This window comes from Diceros bicornis, chromosome 24 (assembly GCF_020826845.1).
Source record: "Diceros bicornis minor isolate mBicDic1 chromosome 24, mDicBic1.mat.cur, whole genome shotgun sequence".
Taxonomy (NCBI): domain Eukaryota; kingdom Metazoa; phylum Chordata; class Mammalia; order Perissodactyla; family Rhinocerotidae; genus Diceros; species Diceros bicornis.
Window position 1 is genome coordinate 18,278,199 of NC_080763.1, and position 20,118 is coordinate 18,298,316.

The 20,118-nt window shown below is 45.7% G+C and overlaps 1 protein-coding gene across 1 annotated transcript in view; it reads left to right on the top strand.

The window, feature by feature from the left end:
* Nucleotides 1-8,170: 8,170 nt before the first annotated feature.
* Nucleotides 8,171-20,118, top strand: part of SMOC1 (SPARC related modular calcium binding 1) — a 143,780-nt gene continuing 131,832 nt past the window's right edge. The window contains exon 1 of the mRNA XM_058567226.1: nt 8,171-8,353. Coding sequence (XP_058423209.1) covers nt 8,255-8,353 — 99 coding nt within the window. The 5' untranslated portion in view covers nt 8,171-8,254. The remainder of the gene's footprint in view (nt 8,354-20,118) is intronic.

Consider the following 20,118-nt stretch of genomic DNA (forward strand, 5'->3'; position numbering starts at 1 on the left):
TCTGGAATCAGTATGTACAAGATGAATATATTCCAGGTTCGGGATGTTTGATGAGTGGATGGTTTTCAGTCCAAGTTTGTTATCTATCTCAGGTATGTTACCTTCAAAACTAGGAAACTATGGAATTAAATTTTGGGTTTATTATATTCAAATTCTTGTTAACATTTCTAACAAACTTATTTTTCGCTGTCTGTGGTAGTCAGCCTCCAAGAGGGCTCCCACTGATCCCCACCTCCTAGAATCCACACTCTTCAGTAGTCCCCTCCCTCACTGTACCAGGGTTGGTCTGTGTGACCAACAGAACGTGGAGGATGTGATGGTCTGTCACTCATGAGATCAGGTTATAAAAGATGTGGCTTCCGTCTTGGGCTCTTTCTCCGATCACGTGCTCCAGGGAGAAGTCAGCCATCCTGTAGTGAGGACCCGGGTGGAGGAGAATGGAGGTGTCCAGCCAGCAGCCAGTGGGGAGCCGAGGCCTGCGGACAGCCATGGGAGCGAGCTTGGAAGTGGGTCCACCAGCCGCAGACAACTGCAACCCTGGCTGCTAGGTTGACTGTAGAACTGGCCACATAATTTATGGGGTCCAGTGGAAAATGAAAACGAGGGGGCTCCTTGTTTAAAAATTATGAAAAATTTCAAGACAGCAACAGCAGAGTATTAAGCCCAGTGTGGGACTTGTCACTTGCACAGGTTGCACGCCTACGAAGCTGGCCCTGAAGGCAACTCACGAGAGACCCTGAGGCAGAACCACCAGGCTAAGCCACTCCCAGATTCCTGACCCACAGAAACTGAGATAATGTTTGTTGTTTTAGGCTAAGTTTTGGAAGTAATTTGTTATATAGCAATAGATAACTAATACACTATCCCTTGATTCCTACTTTGGTAAATTATTTATAAAATGACTTAAAATATAAAAACATAAAATGAGCTAGATAGTAAATGATGATAACTATTTTTCCTGGGCTACTGAGACTTAAAGGGATAAGAAGATCCAGTTAGTTGCAAATTTAGTTCCATGTTCTCTCCTGCCTCAGTGCCTTTGCACACCCTATTTGACATGCCTAGAATGCTCCCCCCACCCCGGCCTGCCACATTCTCCAGCATAAACCTGACATCCTTCATCTCAAACGTTACTTCTTTAGGAAAGTTGACTCTCCAGACGGAGTTAGGCACCCTTTTTAACAACGCCTCAAACACCCTGTACATCTTTGCTGTACTGTGCACACTTGTATTTAGTGAATTAATTACTGATAATTAGTTGCTTAATGTCTGTCTTCCCACTAAACGGTAAGCTCCTGGAGGTCAGTCACCTTCTCTCTTTGTTCTCATGTATACCCAGTGTCCAGCGCAGTGCTTGGCACACAGCAGGGTTGCAATAGAATTTGTTTGATTGACTGGTTTGTCTCTGTGCCGATGGGTTGGGACCAAATGGTGATGATTTGCAAGGGAGTCTTAAACCACAGTGTGAAAGAGGTCCTTGTAACAGTGCCTTCTCTGGAGTACCCAAGCACGGTAGTTACGAGCCTGAAGACGTGGGAAAGGCTCCCTGTGTCATGGGCTCCAGTGTAGACAATACGGACCAGTAAAGCAGGCAAATAAAAGATAAAGCTGGTGAGTGGGGAAAATTCATACATATGGAAAGAGGAGCTAACTTTCATTAATACACAAAATACCGTGTGCTTCTGACTCTTAGGACTGATAGATTTAAGAGGAGGCCAATACTTTTGATGTGTGTGCAAAACATAAGGACCACCTTTATAAGGTTAACCTTTGTGGTTAGGCCTCAGTTCCTCATCTGCATAATGGGCCTAATGTACCACCTTCATAGGCCAGGCCTGAGGCTACGGGATCACGCAGGGAAAGTGCTTAGCAAAAAGGTCAGCTCTTAGTAGCATGAGGTGGATTGGGTCAACTTCTGATTCTGCCGCTTGATTCTGGCTATGACTCATGTAACCTCCCAAAGTCAGTTTCTTCATTAGTCAAATGGGGAAAATAATAGTACCTGCCTCATAGAGCAAATGCGCGAGTGTGTGTTAAGGTCTCTGTGTTTGGCACTGGCTAAGCCCTCACAGTGACTTCTACTGTTATTATCATTAAGTTTGAAGCCAGGTCCCAGAAAGTAACCAGGTGAAAAGAGAGATTCCCCTATAGGTGGAAGAGGGCGGGAAAGAAATAGAAACAGAACAATACAGACAATTGCCAAGAGTATTTTCACAACGATGTGTATTATTCCCGGTGATCATACTTGACTGCTGGTCTCTTTAGGGGGCTTCTCTCTCACCACCTGGGCACCACGTGGTTTGAGCTTCATCCCAGTATGTTTTCCATTCCTCTGACTGGAAGGTGCCTAAGAGAGGGAAATACTAGAAGTAGATTTTTGTGGCATCAAGAGTCTGGGTAGGGGCCGGCCCCGTGGCTTAGCGGTTAAGTGCGCGTGCTCCGCTCCTGGTGGCCCGGGTTTGGATCCCGGGCGCGCACCGACACACCGCTTTTCCGGCCATGCTGAGGCCGCGTCCCACATACAGCAACTAGAAGGATGTGCAGCTATGACATACAACTATCTACTGGGGCTTAGGGGAAAAAAAATAAATAAATAAAATTATTAAAAAAAAAAAAGAGTCTGGGGGGCCAGCCCGGTGGCGCAAGCGGTTAAGTGCGCGCGTTCCGCTGTGGCGGCCCGGAGTTCGCCGGTTCGGATCCTGGGCGCGCACCAACGCACCGCTTGTCAAGCCATGCTGTGGCGGCGTCCCATATAAAGTAGAGGAAGGTGGGCACGGATGTTAGCCCAGGGCCAGTCTTCCTCAGCAAAAAAGAGGAGGATTGGCATTGGATGTTAGCTCAGGGCTGGTCCTCCTCACAAAAAAAACAAAAAACAAAAAACAAACAAACAAAAAAAAGAGTCTGGGTAAAAATAGAACTACCATGTGATCCAGCAATTCCACTTCTGGGTATTTATCGGAAGAAAATGAAAACACTAACTTAAAAAGTTATCTGCACCCCCATGTTCATTGGAGCACTGTTTACAATAGCCAAGATATGGAAACAACCTAAGTGTCCACCAATGGATGAATGGATAAAGAAAATGTGGTATGCACATACAATGAAATATTATTTAGCCATAAAAAAGAAGGAAATCTTGCCATTTGCAACAACATGGATGGACCTTGAGGGCACTATGCTAAGTGAAATAAGTCAGAGAAAGACAAATACTGTATGATCTCACTTATATGTGGAATCTAAAAAAACTGAACTCATAGAGGCAGAGAACAGATTCGTGGTTGCCAATGGTGGGGGATGAGGGGTGGGCAAAATGGGTGAAGGGCGTCAAAAGGTACAAACTTCCAGTTATAAGATGAATAAATCCTGGGAATGTAGAGTATAGCATGGTGACTACAGTTAATAATACTGTATTGTATGTTGAAAGTTGCTAAGAGAGCAGATATTAAAAGTTTTCAACACAAGAAAAAAAAATTTGTAACTAAGTGAGGTGACAGATGTTAAATAAACTTATTGTGGGGATCATTTCACAATATATACATATATCAAATCATTATGTTGTATACCTTAGACTAATACAATGTTATATGTTAATTATATACCCTCCCAAAAAAGTCTGGATGTCTGGACCTAAGGCCATTAATATTTTTGAGCATGAGGCAGCTGGACTTGCAGAGCTAGAGGGAAACCACAACTGAACACTCTGGACTCCATTGCATTATCCACGGTTCTATCGTTTGGCAACTCAAAGTATCATAATGATGATAGCCCCTACTGCTAGTTGTCCTCAGTATTTTATTCTTCCTTAGTAACAAAAACCCTGATTTTTAGCTGGACACCTGTGGCCACCTTGAGTTAAGACTACATTTCTTTCAGCTTTCTTTGTAACGAGATGTGGTCATATGACTAAGTTTTAGCCAATGGATAAAATGAAATGTGACTTCTGGGAGGTGTCCTTAAAGAGAGGGGAATGCTCTCCTTTTACCCTCTTCCTCCCTGCTGGCTGGAAAACAGATGTGATGGCTAGAGCTTGAGCAGCCATCTTGGACCACGAGGTAGAAGCTGCTTATTAAGAATGACAGAGTGATACTAGAAGGAGCCTGGGCTAGAGGTGGCTACCCTAGACTTTGAATGGAGTTTGTGTACAAAAGAGAGAAATAAGCTTCCAAATTGTTTAAATTACTCTAATTATTTTCATCATGTGTATTTTTTAGCTTTATTGAAGTGCAATTGACAAATAAGATTGTAAGATATTTAAGGTATACAGCACGATGATTTGATATATGCATACCTTGTGAATGGATTCCTCCATCGAGTTAATTAATACATCCATCACTTCACATATTTACCTTTTTTTTTTTTTTGGTGAATTGTCATGTATATTTAGAATTTAAGGACTGACCTTGGTGAGGTTAACTTCTGTGGGTCAACCTCATCTGCATAATGGAACTAATAATACCTGCTTCAGCCCAGTGCTAAGTGTTACCGCAAGTTAGTCATAAATCCAGAAACAGAGCCTGCGATTCTTGGTGTCCAGGCTTCTGAGCTCAGTAGTGTGTTTGAAAAGAACTATTCTGGGTCTTAGACACAACCCACCTTTTTCTGCTGGTAGCTGTTGTTACCAGCGAAGCAAACATAAATCAAGGTAGATTTATGTTATGGAAGCACTTTTCGCCAAAGCCCCATTCAAGATTGACCTTCTTTCTGAGACATTCACTGCCCGTTAGGTCTAGAGTGGGTCCCAATACTCTGAGTCCCCAAAACACAGTGCAGGCTTTGATCTTAAATATGGTCTCCAGGTATCTGTCTGTTCTGTCTTACATTAGATTGTAACCTCTCAGAGGGCAGTTTGCATCCAAAGATCCCTCATAATAATAGGCGTTGTGCTGGGCACAGAAGGAGATGCATCAAAGTGCCTGTTAAATGAATGCAAAGGTTCTGTTCTGAATATGAGACAAGGCCAGACTCCTTGGGATTATATGGAAACAGAGAGATATTTGAAACGGGCGTTCCTAGCTAGTACTAAATATTTGAGGCCCTCAGGCCTCAATATGGGATACAAAGTATTATTTTTCTTCTACTGAAATATCCCCTTACAAATAGAAGTCCCACAGGACAAGGAGTATGGCTGAAACTGGACAGACCAGATGCCAGGATAGCTAGATTTATTTTTGGACTGTAAGCCTGGCCTCCAGGGAAAGAAGGAACTTGTCAATTTCACTTTTTGCTTGGATCAGAAGATTGAGCCTGGCAGAGAAACGCTGTTTGGGACTAGTAGTTCTCTGGCATTTCTAACCTTTTCTGGGCTTGGGAGGAGTTGGGAGAAGAAAATGCATCATTTGAACGATGGCCACGGTTACGATAGGCCCCGCATGCCAACCAGAGGGAAAGAAAATACTTGCTGAGCAAAATAACTGGAAAGCAGTTGTTCATTTTTTTAAACTAAGCTACATGGTTGAAATCCAGAATAATGCAGACTTTTGGACCAGGGAGCACTTGGAAATAAGCTTTCTGGCTGGAAAGCAGCATGTGGTGTTATGGATGGAAAGGGCGATTGCAATGCCTTTCCCCCGGGCACTTGCTGCTGCCAGATCCTGGGGGGCCATCTCAAGACTATTTACTTACTCCAACAGATTTCTCAATAATTCCAGCCACAGAAAGAAGCTGACGAGCGTGATGGCATGCACGTGGCCAGGTGACAGAATCAGGACAAACCTGTTCCACTGCTGAGCCCGATGGTAACACTTCCATCCTGCCGAGCCCCTGGCGGGTGAACACTTAGGCGGGCACGTGGAAACTGATGTAAGTGCTGCCTGAGGCCCAGCGGTACTGGACAAGTGTCACAAGTCCAGCTGGGCAGCATGCCAGATCCCATGGGCTCTTTCCAGGAAGGGCTGACCCTTGCTGTTTCCACGCCCTTCCCTGAAGCTCAGTGAAGCTCAGAGTCTCAGCTCCCTTGCAGATGTTGAAGAAATGTCCAGTGAGTGCACAGGGAAGGTCAGACCCTATGGCATCTGAGATTGGACATGGCAGTCACCCCACGACAGAGGCAGAATTAGACTCTGAAGACCTGGGCTTGAGTCTTTGCTGTCATTTACCAGCCAAATGAGGCAGGCAGGTCACAACTGCATGGAGTGTCCATTTAGTTACCTGTAAAGCTGGATCTATCTATCTGCTTCATAGGACAATTTTGAGGATAAAATGAGATCAGTCCTGCCCTCTTCATATGCTGGATGGTGATATTTCTAACTTAACCATCCTAAGGGCTTTATATACTCCATCTCTTTTGATCCTGACAACAACTCATGAGATGGCTACTATTTTTATCCCCATTTTACAGAGGGGAAAACTGGACCCCAGACAAGTGAAGTGACTTGTGCAAGGTTATACCACTAGGTGGCAGACCCAGGATTTGAACCCATCCTGACTGGCTCCAGAGAGCATAAGTCTGACCACCGCACTATTTCCCAGCAGAGGAAGACAGGCAGTTCTCTTAGAGGTGTTCTTCATTTTTGTTTGGAGAACCACAAGTACTTTGTTATTGGTCCAGCATCCAGTCCCAGCTTTTTGATCTGAGGGTGCTGGGGACAGTTGAAGCCTTTCAAGCAGAGAGTGGTGCATTCAGGTTTGCTCTTTAGAAAGATGACAGGCTGCAGGGTGGAGGCTGGATGGGGCCTGCAAGGTGAGTGGGCAAAACAGAACGCAGGAGTTGGGTAGGAAGCTTGTGCACACAATCCAGGAGAGAAGCCATGAGGGAGCAGAGCTAAGCTTTGTCAGGACTCTCAGGCCCAGACAGGGAGGAGGAATTAAACACTGGCACTGCTTCCAATTCCGGTTAGACAAAAGTATCCCTCACCTTGAAGAAGTGGTCCATACCCATGGACGTAAACACTGAGGGCTGTGCTCCACATAAGAAGATAAAGCCTTGTTCTCTTAGGTTGAATGCAGCAGAGCACCTTGCTCCTTGAGGAGCTGGTGTGATGTGGCTCTGATCATTCCCAAGACGGCCCTCTGGGGACCACCCTGGGTGGAGTCCTCCAACATCCACTGGACCCTTTGCTGCACTGTCGTCTCCAAGTAGGTCGGGTACCCAAGGAGAGGTCTCCCCTCTCTCCTCTGACCCATCTCCGGGGTCTTTGCACCCACAGACTACCCCTCCCCATCGATGCTTTTTCCTCCTTCTCCCCCATCAGGAGATCAGGGCCACTCTGACCTCCTTCCCCAGGGATCCTGGGCCACAGAGAGGCTGCCCCTTGGCCCCGCAATTCGACGCAGGGAGACAGGATGCCTGCGTTCCAATCCCGGATCCACCACAGGGCCACAGGTGGGCGTGAACCCCATACCCACAGGGGCCTTTCCCATCAGGCAGATGCCCAGGGCTGCTCCACCTTGCCTCCTCCACACTTCTCCCGGGGCAGCCGCTGTAGGACCTGGGGTGTCACCTCCCGGAAGCTTCTTTGAAAAAAGTGAATGCACCCACTCCCAACTCCCAACGCCGGTTACAGCCAGCCCTGGCGAATTCCCAGTTGTTCTTGGTGTTGATGCAGCGGGGAAGCAGATTTCTCAGTGCCTCTGCGCCCTAGTACCCTCATCTGAAAAATGGGGCTAGGAGTATTTTCCCTGCTCATTTCACTGAGCTGTTGACAACTCACGTACTCGCGCTGAAAACTATATATGCTTAAGGTATTATTATTAGCTGGGTGGACATTCTGGTATGTTCAGGCTGCTGGAGCTCTCGTAGGCTTCCTCGGACAGAAGGGCCGAGAGAAGGTTCCTCTTTATCTCGGTCTCAACCGCAGCCCACTCCCGCTGAGCCACCGAGTGTCGCTCCCCCGTGGGGCTGACCGCGAGCTGCCCCTCTTTCCTCTCTCCCATTGGCTTTCACCTGCCGGAGGGTCGGCTGCTACGGGCCTCTCGGCCCGTCACTCAGGGCCCCGGGGCTCCGCCCCGCCCCTCCCGGGGGTTTATAACTGGAATTCCCATGGCCCGGGCTCTGGCATCCAACCTGCTGCCGCCGCGGCCCGGCCGACCGGAGCGAGCACCGCGCGCAGAGCACACGCTCGCGCTGCGCTCCCCTCCCCTCCCCTCCCGCGCGGTTCATGCCCGCGCGCTCCGCCCGCCCGCGCCCACCGCCGCTGCCGGCCGCCTGCCGCCGCGGGGGCCCCGAGCGAAGGAAGGCAGGGAGGCAGGCGCGGCTGTGCGCCCCGCGGAGCCCGCGACCCCTGCCCGCAGCCGGCTGCCCGGCCCGCCTGGCACCATGCTGCCCGCGCGCTGCGCCCGCCTGCTCACGCCCCACTTGCTGCTCGTGTTGGTGCAGCTGTCCCCGGCTTGCGGCCACCGCACCACGGGCCCCAGGGTAAGTGCGCCCCCAGCCGCGCGCCCACCTGCGGAGAGACACTGGGGTCGCGGGCCCTCCTTCCTCTGGGGCGGGAGGAGGGGGAAGGGAGGTGTCAGACCTTGTCCCCCCCCCCTCGCCTATTACCAGGCCCCTGCGGGCTTCCTATTGAAGTTGCTGAAATATATTTTCCCCCATTGTCTCCCGCTACCCCCCAGCCTTTCTTGTAGCACCGATTCTGCCTGCTCCCCGCTCCCAACTGTCACTGGTGGGTTTTCTTTCCTAATCTCTTCTCCCAGGGCATTTTGCCCCAAGACCCTTAGAGGTGCCTCCTGCGTCGGAGAGAAGCTCGCTCCACACTCAAGTAGGGCTGCCCTGTGGTCTTGCACTGCGCCCGGTCCCGGAGCGCTGGCATTCTTGGCAGACAGCGGGGGCAGCTCTGCCTCCAGAGTTTTAGGTTACCCGAGAGCCACACAAGGACCTTGTGTTGTTGTGTTAAAAAGCGATCGCTGCTCGTAAAACCCACGGCAGATAATTTTAATGCTCCCTCCTGCTGGGCACAGCCCTGGAGGAGGGGTAGAGGTCGGGGGGCCGTGGAGAGGTAGTGCAGACGAGCTGCGCAGCGTGCAAGAATCTCTTCCCCTGGGTTCGAGGCTGGGAGGGAGGTTGAGCTACTTGTTGAACCTTGGTCCGATTGGAGTTTCTGAACGATGTGAAACATGCCAATTCTGTGCACAGGACAGGCTGTCCAGGGCGTTGTAAAATCTCCTGAAATCCACAGCATTGTGTTCATTTCTGGTCTAGATTATTGCTCCCCCTACCCGGATTGGTCTAAGGAAGGATTCCACTGCCTTAAAAAATGTACTAGTAAACCACCTAGTGATTCATTTGACCAAACTTATTTAGACAATCTCTGGCCAAGAATTAGTTTATGTCAGGGCAGTGGTCTCTCAGGACAGCTGCTTGCTTAACCCGCGGCATGAGTCCCTATGAAAGTAGCTGGGATCTTTGTGAAAACAAGATTGGCTCCTTAACCAACTTGTACTTTCCTGGGTATCCTTGGGCCTAACCTCATTATCACCTGTTCAGATCGCAGGTTCTTTATTCATAGCTCTCGCTATATGGGAATCATCTTTATAGCTGTTGTGGGTGGTGGAAAGCCTTGCAAGGTTTGACGAGCCTTAACGACTGCCCAGATGCTGGCTGATTACATCCGAGCCCAGCTATCACTGTGAGATCAGATTTGCAGCCACTTAGGAAAGAAAAGTGTTTGTCCCCGTGTTGGGCCGGCCCTTGCTTTTATGACCAGATGTGCAACAGCAGCAGTTAAAGTTCGGCAGATTAGATCCAAGGTGTGTCGTAAATCCTCGACAACAGGCGTTCCCAAAGCTGGGGCAAGTAAGGGCTCCGGGAGTGACTTTTATGGATGCAGATGAGGATGCCTTTTAAATGAAGCTGCTTGGTTTGATATTAGGACTTGCAGCTCTTAAACTCCGAGGTCAGGAGAGCCATGGCATTCCCTCCAATAATTAGGAACAGTCAAGACAGAGATGCAGACCAGAGCACCCCAGCTGAAATCTGGATGCCCGCCCACACGAGGGGCCGGAGACAAATGGTGGGGGGCTTGTTTGCTGTTGGGCATGTCTAGCATCTCAAGCCATATGTCTCTCTTTCCCTGCCTCCTGAAATTGGAGCAAGCAACTTGTAGGGGAAAGTTAGGGACGTCAGGGGAAAACAGGGACATTGGTTAGGTTTCCCTCCCTTTAGTTTATTAATTTGATAGAAATGATGGAACATAAGCAGGAACTATAAATAGGGTTGTGTGTGTCCCAGCTGCATCTCCCTCCCCACACGCACACATACACACGTGTTTAAAAAGTACCAAGGGGAAGCCACTGTCTTGAGCGTGTGTTTACCTGGGTACATTTATAGGCAACACTAAGAACTGCCGTTTATGAACACTGGGCTAGGCACTTTCTGTGATCGTTTATGCTTATAAGAATAAGAAGGTGGGTCTGTTTAGTCCCATTTTGCAGGTGAGACTCAGGGAGGCTAAATGGCTTGCTTAAAACACTCATGGTGCATGTGCGGCTCTGAGAGCCAAATCCAGTTTATATGGATTTACAGGTTGTGTGCTTTCTGCACCACTAAGCAGCTGCAAGGAGTGTTTGTCCAACTAGCGATGCCGTTTCTAGTTCGTCCAACTAGGAAGAGATGGCTCAAAGAGAAAATACTGAACCCAGATGTATCATGCGAGTCTGTAAGAAAGCGTTATTAACAATATTTTTTGGTGTCTGTATCACTAAAGGCTGATGTCTTTGAGTTTCAACCTGTTCCCGAAGACTCCACTTCTTTTCTCTGGCTTCTCGGTGGCCTCAGAAGTGTGGCTCTGGTTGCGAGTGGCAGCGTCACAGGAGGAGCAGAAACATCTGGCTTGTTGCAGTATTCCCTTGGGCACCCCGGTGTCTCTTCTGTTAATCTTTTGAGTGACAGAGGCTTAAGGATTGGCATCTTTTCCAGCTGGCTTTCTAGGAAACCGAGAGCGTGCCCTTTCGGTTTAACTTTATCTGGCTCACTAATTGAGCTCCCCCGAGGCCGAGACCCCAATCCTTGCCCCCTTATTTGCTTCCTGCCTTCATAAAATTCCTGACATTTGTGTGACTCTGGAAACCAGCAGCGCTCAAATATCAGATTGGAGGCTATTATGTAGGGAGCACCTGATATTTTGGTCTCTCGGCTTTGAGCAGCCGCTTGGCTACCTGGGACGCTGGGCAGGATCCTTTTAATTACCGAGGAGGTAACCATTTCTTTAATCCTGCACAATTTACTGAAAATGTTTCAGGGGAGGATGGGATGGGGGAGGGGCTCTCCCGGGCTGGCGGAGTCTGGCCCATGGGCAGGCCAAGGCAACTGCCTGTCTTTTCTAATCCTTGTCTACCCTTGACGACTGAAAGCTGGGTGAGGGCAGGAACTGAGCCTATCTTGTCCATCTGTGGACCCCAGAGCTCAGCATAGGGCCAGGCACCTGGTGGGGATAGATTTTTTGGTGTTTGTATTAAAAATAAATAAATGCAGATAATGCATGTTTAACAGTGAGTGGTCCACGGTTTCCACTTTCTTGGTGCTTCAGCGTGCCTGGAGGCAGGAAATACATTTAAGGAGTTGAGAAATAGGAGAAAATGGGGATGTCAAGAAATCGGAGTAAGAACTTTGATTTCTTAATTGTTTTAGGTATATTCTTGATTTGTTCTCTCTCCTTTTGCTTTTTGGTTCATCCTTCAAAACCCAGCTTGAGCATCACTCTCGAGGAACTTTTCTGCAGCACCCCCTTTAGGTTGGAATCGATCGCTCTCAACTTTGAACAACTTCTGTATCTGGTTCACTTGTGTTCTAATTTGCTAATCCTTCTACAGTGAGCATCTTGAGATCAGGCCAGCATCTTCATCTTCTTAGCACTGACTCGTCCCTTTGGCACTTCGTATACGATCCTGTCTTGTTAAATGAACAAACTCACAACCCCTTGAGGGCAGAATAGAGATCTTATTTGTCAGTGTGCTGGTCACACTGCAAAGCATTCTGTAAATATTTATTGAAATGAATTGGACTGTACAGTGATGTCCAAGCTGGACCCCGTACTCTTGTTTAAACTTGAAATTGTTTACTTACAAACAATTTTTTTTCCCCATTTTTAGGCTTTTGTTCTTGGTTTAAAAATAAGTGTGTGTGGTGGTTATGGGAGGTTTGGGGGAAGAGAGACTGAGCAAGCAAACTTGGATGAGGGATAGGCTTCAGCTCCCCCTAATCCCCTTTTTATCTTCCATTTGCCAAATGTGATGCAGCTTCCAGACAGTTCCCTTCCATTTGACTAGCTTTTTTCAGTGTCTGGACCAGGGTGGGTCCTTGTGTCTGCAGTGGTGCCCTTCTTATTATCTGTGTGGCTGACAAGACCCTTCTTCGTCACATGGGGGATTTATCTGAGATGCTACCCAGATGTTAGGCCGAGAACTTGACTTAAGCATTTTGATAGAGCTGATGTGAAATGTAAAGAAACGAAATTGAGGAGGACAGGAAGAGGAAACAATCATCTTAGAAATTCTTGGAAATGCAGTCAAATGGAAAACCCTTTGATATTGTCTCATTATCTCCTAAAGCTGAACATTCACATTTCTTTTGGCCCAGAGATTCCACTACTAGGTACATACATGTGCCCAAGGGAAACTCACGTCTGGAAGGAGACACATGCAACCATGTTCCCCGTACCACAAACCTGGGAAGAGCTCAAATGCCCGTCAGTTGGAGCGCAGATGAGGATACTGTGATGTATTCACACAGTGGAGAATGACACTCAGTCAAAACAAATGAACAACAGCGACATGCAAAAACATGGATGAATATTGGTAATATGCTATTAAGCAAAAGAAATGCACCAAAAGATGCAGCATGACATCTTTTATAAACTTAAAAATAACTAAAATTAAAGACAAGAACGTTTAGGAATACATACAGCTGCAGTAAAACCATCTGAAAAGATATGAGGGACACAGGATCAGGGTGAAGTTGGGGTGAGGCAGGGGACAGATTGGCGGGGAAACCATATGGTTAGTGCAAATTAGGGTCAATAATTTCCTTTTTTTTGTGGGGGAAGGATGGGTTTGAAGGTATTTGTCCATTAGTAAAAATCTAATAGCTGATTAAATAAAAAATAAAAGTGGGCCCTGCATGGACCACTGTGGAGTGTGTTATGAACCAAAGATTATGATTAATTCAATTCTTTGCACCTGAAGTCAGACAAATAAAAATTCCCTGAGCAGGGACTCCTTTCTTGCCTCCTTCTGCTCCCTCCTCCCCCTTTCTAGATGTGCACGTGGCCCTACCTAAAATACCACACTGGGGAGTGATTATTGGTTTTTATTTCAATTCTTGGCCAGTTAGACCCAGAGCGGGCCCAAGCCCTGGCATACATGTGTACATCAGCTGGCTAAAGGGCTTGTTTGTAAAGCTGAGCCGGTGGTGGGCAATCTACCCCCTCCCTTGCTCAGAGGGATCAGCTCTGTATATCTGAGTCCTCAGCCCTGCAGAGTAGAAAAGTTCACAAGCTGATGCTTGGGTCAGAAGCCTTATTTGCCAGTGGGGGTGGGGGAGGCGTGTTCCTGGATTGATGCCTGTCTTCATTCCGACCTCCTCCCTCTCCCTGCTTTGAAGAGCCTGGGGGAGGGGGAGCGTGGCCCTGCTTAACAGGTACAGGGCACCCTTTCTCTCCCGACCACATAGAGATCTATTGTTTAGGCAGCCAAGTTGCTGGCATTGCTGGGGCGTGGGGGTGGGTTGCTGTCAGTGTGGAGGGCCCCCTCCTTCCGGGTTTGTCACTGCAGAGCTGTTTGGGAGAGGACAAGGGTTGAGTTGCGGATGAGAAATCGATCGGAGCTGCTTGTGAGGCCTGCCAAACAGGGTTAGCATTGTACATATGTGCTCTGCATGGATCCTGAGTCACCGAGGGGAGAAGAGCATTGGATCTCCGTGAAGACTCCCAACAGCCCCATAAAGACCTCTGAGCAACATCGGTCATTATAGCAATTAATTGGATTTCCCTTTGCATCTGACTGACATCATTCTAAACTCAATCTCTAGATCACAAAATAATCTTACCTTTGGCAGACATCTGAGCTCATTAGGTGAGGAGGTCTGTGTGCTTCCGGGACCTTGCCTCCGTTAATTTCAGCCTCCTTCTTTTGGAGCCAGAGTGGAGCAGTCTCTACAAAGCAGGAAAGGCTGCTCGGGAGAGCCCCTCCCACCGTCAGGGAGGACCAGGACTGAGTGAGGTTCCCTGAGATGACATGTCAGGTGCTTTGAAACCTGACAAATACTCTACAAGTGTGAGTGACTATGCCCCTCCCCCATACAAACTATTTCACTACAGCATTGATCTGATTCTATCAGATAAGGATTGAATGTGTTTTTTTTTTTTTTTTAAAGTATTGACAGAGGAGAAAAACTGGACCCTCTTCCCATATGGTTCATTTTTAGGACTAGATGAGCATTTTTAGGACAGTGCTGGGAGTTTTAAATATTTTTTGTGGATGTTTATTGTACATCTATTCTTGAAAAATTCTGCAAAGCCCCTGGAGAGAGAACACAAAAGTAGTAATAAGTAAGAGGGTGAGGTGGCGAGTGTTGTGAAAGGATGTGAATCACTCCTTAGGTACACGGTGCCACTGACCACTCAGAAACAATGACTCCAGTGACTTCCCTCGTCAGCCGTGCTGTCCAGTAGAACTTTCTGCCAGGGTGGAAATGTTCGCTATCTGTACCATCCCATATAAGACACATGTGGCTGTTGAAGTTTTAAATGTGGTTAGCACAGCTGAGGAACTGAATTTTTAATTTAATTTGATTTCAATTAATTTAAGTTTAAATGTTAATAGCCACATGTGGCTAGTGGCTATCATATTGGACAGGGTTGGTCTCTAGCCAACGTGCCCCGCCTTACTTCCCATTGGGTACCCCCATATGCCCGAGACTTTGGCCACATTGAACCACATTGCATTTCCTGGCCTCCTTCTTTCTCCATCTCTGCAAACTCCTGCCCATCATGTGCAAGACTCAAAAGGCACCTCAGGGTCCTCCCAGCTTTGCCCCAGGTGGAGTTCTCTCAGCCCTCTATGCTTTGCTTACTGCTGGGACACGTGAGTCCCCGTCGTCCCTGTATTCTAGCCAACAGTAGGAAGGAGGGTAGTGGGGCGGCATCCACACAGGCTTTGGAGGGAGACAGCCCCAGGTTTCAGTCTGGCTCTGCCACTGTGAGCCTGGGCTAGTAATTTCACCTCTTGGGTCCTCGATTCCCTGGTTTGTCCAGTGGAGGTCATAGCATCTACATTCCAGGGTGGTCGGGAGGATGAAGTGGGATGTCTGAGCTTCCTATCCCTATCCCAATTCCTATTGTAACAAATACCGAAACTTAGTGGCTTAAACTACACCAATTTCTGGAGGTCACAAGTCTGACACGGATCTCAATGGGTTAGAGATCAGCAGAGCTGAGTTCCTTTCCAGAGGCTCTAGGGGAGAATCCATTTTCTTGCCTTTTCCAGCTTCTAGAAACTGCCTGCATTCCTTTGCTTATAGCTGCCTTCCACCTTCAAGGCCAGCAACAGCTGGTCAAGTCTGTTTCATGCTGCCATCTTTCTGGTTCTGACTCCTTTGCTTCCCTCTTCCCCATTTAAGGACCCTTGTGATTGATTACATAGGACCCACCTGGAGAGTCCAGACTGTTCTCCTCATTTGAAGGTTAGCTGATTAGCAACCTTAATTCCACCAGCGACCTTAATTCCTCCTTGCTGTGTAACACAGCAGTATTAGGATTAGGACCTGGGCATCTTTGGGGGGCCATTATTCTGCCTACCACATTCATTAAGGGTCTAATACAGTGCCTGGCTCATAGAAGATGCTTGATAAGTGGGAGCCATTATTAAGACCTGCGTCTATTTAGTTTCTCTCCCTTCAGAGTGGGAGTCTCTTAATGGTGGAGTTGCTTAATTCTCTTTACGGACTCTGTCCTGCCCAAGAACAGGTGCTTAGTAAATATTTATTGAATAATAGAATTTTCAATACATATAGATCGTTTCTTTCCTTGTAAAGATATATTGAACAGCAAAAAGAAGTAAAATGCAAGCCAGAATATGTAATCCCCTTTGTGCAAAAAAACAAAAGTTTGTTGTTGTATAGGAAAATCGGGTGGATTATGTGTCTGTCATGCTGTTAATGGTGGTTATCATGGGAATGTTCCATTTCTATGAGATGTATCTTAGTAATTATTAAGATAATTTTGTTTACAATGAGCATCTTTTCATCTTAGAGGAAAGTAATAGAGATTAAAACATGCATGATTTAAAAAAAGCTCCAAACGTCTCTCAACTCAGCCTGATCCTCAAGTCACCCTTGGATTCCATCTACGTCTGACACAGTGGGCCTGTGCTCATGTTAGGCTGATTTTTAGGGTTAGTAACTGTTAATACTGGGCCTCCTATTCATTTCCAGCATGCTTTGAACTCAGTTTGCTTTAAAGGAGAGTTTTCAATTAATCTCAGCAGGACACAACTGTAAAAAATATATTTATTGCTGCTGGTGGGAATATAAATTAGTACAGTCACTTTGTAGAATTACAGTTGGAATTGCACACATGCTTTGACCTTGTAATTCCACTCTGGTATGTACCCTCGAGAAATGTGCTTAAATATATACAAGAGACATGTTTAAGGACATTTACCAGCATTTTTTAGTAGTAAAACTTTTTTTAGTAAAAAATTAGAAACAAGCTCAATGCCCAACAGGAGACTAGAAATAGAAATCGTGGTATAACCACATAATGGAGTACTACATAGTACTGAAAATGACAAATCTAAAGCTATACTAATTATTATGGATCAATTTCATAATTAAAATATGGAGTGAAAAAAGGCAAATTATAGAAGAATGCATATATTATGATGCTATTTATATACAGGTTGAAAGCATGCAGAAACTATATGTTGATTAGGAGTGCACACATATGTGAAAAATGTAGGAGAAAATTAAGGGCAATGCTAACTGAAGATCAGGTAGTGGTTACCGAGGGTGTGAGGGCAGGAGGGAGAGAAACACGTTGGAGGGGACAGAGAAGGCTTGCAGTGAATTGGTAATGTTCTATGTTTTTAAAGTGGGTAGTGAGTACAGGATTTTTTAAATTCCTTTTTGTATGTGTTACATAATACGTCATAAAGTTTTCCATAAAAGATAAAAATGCATTTGGATACATCGTAAGAAAGTTTTAAGAACAAATACTGCCTTCTGCTCCGTGCTGCTGATTATGCTTTTTCTTTCAGGGACGTTTGACCTCCCCTCTGTCTACCGCATTGCTGGCCACCTCCCCCCACCCGCCTGAGACCCTGAGGCCACGCCCCCTCCCTTGAACTCAGGTCCACGGGCAGGCGCGGCCTTGTTCTCTGCCTCTGCCAGACAGTGCTGTGTCCTTTCTGCTCAATCTGAGCCTCTGCTCTTCTCATGGTACTTGCTGTCCTTGGATGCTTAGGGATGAGATCAATCATTTTCTCAAATTTACTGGCCGTTAGTTTAGAGTTGCCAGAGTTGGCAAATAAAAATAGTAATATAGGATTGCCTAAATTGTATAAATTTGAATAATTTAATAACGTAAATTTGAATAATACAATGTAAAATAATGTAAATTGCATACATTTGAATTTAAATAAACAACAAATAATGTTTTATTATAAATATGGCCCAAATAAAAAATTATTTGTTATTTTTCTGAAATTCAAATTTAACTGGGTATCCTGCATTGTATCTGGCAATCCTACATTAGTTCCTTTTCTTTTGGGAATCATCTGTCCAGATTTTTTGCTAGTTTTTAAAAGAGGGTTGGTAGTTGTTTTTTTTTTTTCCCTACCTCACTGATTGACTTGGAAGAGTTTTTTTTTTTTTTAATACTAAGGATATTAATCTGTTTTTCTGTCATGTCTGGCAAATGCCTTCCATTACGAAAAGGCAGTGATTTCAATCTACTACATTTCACATCTTTATGTAGCTAATTTGTCATTATGGTTTCTGTCTTTGGTGTCAGGATGAGAATGGTCTTCCCCTACTAAGATTAACGAAATTAGGGTTAATACGTTTCTGAAGTCTTGAGTTGCACAAGCAGCAACAAAGACACCACACAGGTCACCCATTTAATGTTTGATGGGAGTTATACAGTATTTTCTGAGAGCTGTGCTTCTTACTGTAATTGTGTGGAAAGGGAACTTGTCTTGTTTCAGAAATTCCCAGTAACATTTGCAAATAAGTTGTGTCAACTGGAAGTATTCTGTCAAGGTAATTACTTGGGAATTTATATAAAAAGTGTTATTTTGGGTCAGCAGGCTATCCTAGAAATGACACTAGGACTTTGGCACAGAATTTAGACTCTCCTTCATTTTTTTTTTCCCACCATATTAGGGATTTTTTTTTTTTTCATGAGGAAGATTGGCCCTGAGCTGACATCTGTCCCCATCTTCCTCTATTTGGTATGTGGGATGCTACCACAGCATGGCCCAGTGAGTGGTGCGTATGTCCACACCTGGGATTTGAACCTGCAAACCCTTGGGCTGCTGAAGCAGAGCTGTGAACTCGACTACTACGCCACTGGGCCGGCCCAGTGATTTTTTTTTTTGTTGGTGTCATGATAGTTTATAACATTGTGAAATTTCAGTTGTACATTATTATTTGTCTGTCACCATATACTCCTTATGCCCCCCCCCACCCCCTTACCGCTCTGGTAACCACTAATCTGTTCTCTTTGTCCATGTATTTGTTTATCTTCGACATATGAGTGAAATCATACAGTGTTTATCTTTCTCTGTCTGGCTTATCTCACTTAACATAATACCCTCAAGTTCCATCCATGTTGTTGCAAATGGGACGATTTTGTCTTTTTTTTTTTTCTTTTTTTTGGTGAGGAAGATTGGCCATGAGCTAACATCTGTTGCCAATCCTCCTCTTTTTGCTGAGGAAGATTGGCCCTGGGCTAACATTCGTGCCCATCTTCCTCTACTTTATATGTGGGACGCCTGCCACAGCATGGCTTGATAAGTACTGCATAAGTCCGTGCCCGGCATACGAACCTGTGAACCCCGGGCTGCTGAAGCAGAGTGCGTGAACTTAACCACTACGCCACCGGGCCGGCCCCTGATTTTGTCTTTTTTTGTGGCTAAGTAATATTCCATTGTATATGTGTACCACATCTTCTTTATCCATTCATCAGTCCATGGGCACTTGGGTTGCTTCCACGTCTTGGCTATTGTGAATAATGCTGCAATGAACATAGGGGTGCATAAGTCTCTTTGAATTGTTGATTTAAAGTTCTTTGGATGAGTACCCAGTAGTAGAATAGCTGGGTCATATGGTATTTAAACTTTTAGTTTTTTGAGAAATCTCCATACTGTTTTCCATAGTGGCTGCACCAGTTTGCATTCCCACCAACAGTGTATGAAAGTTCCTTTTTCTCCACATCCTCTCCAACATTTGTTGTTTTTTGTCCTGGTGGTTATAGCCATTCTAACAGGTGTAAGATGATATCTCATCGTAGTTTTGATTTGCATTTCTCTGATGATTAGTGATGTTGAACATCTTTTCATGTGTCTGTTGGCCATCCATATATCTTCTTTGGAAAAATGTCTGTTCATTTCCTCTGCCCATTTTTTGACCCGGTTCCTTGTTTTTTTGTTGTTGAGTTGCATGAGTTCTTTATATATTTTGGAGGTTAACCCCTTGTTGGATATGTGATTTGCAAATATTTTCTCCCAGTTGGTGTGTTGTCTTTTTGTTCTGTTTGTAGTTTTTTTTGCCTTGAAGAAGCTGTTTGGTCTGATGAAGTCCCATTTGCTTATTTTTTCTTTTGTTTCTCTTGCCCAAGTAGACATGGTATTCAAAAAGATCCTTCTAAGACTGATGTCAAAGAATGTACTGCCTATATTTTCTTCTAGGAGTTTTATGGTTTCAGGTTTTACCTTCAAGTCTTTAATCCATTTTGAGTTAATTTTTGTGTATGGTGAAAGATAATGGTCTACCTTCATTCTTTTGCATGTGGCTGTCCAGTTTTCCTAGCACCATTTATTGAAGAAACTTTCCTTTCTCCATTATATGTTCTTAGCTCCTTTGTTGAAGATTAGCTGTCTGTATATGTGTGGTTTTATTTCTAGGCTTTCAATTCTGTTCCATTGATCTGTATGTCTGTTTTTTGTGCCAGTACCATGCTGTTTTGA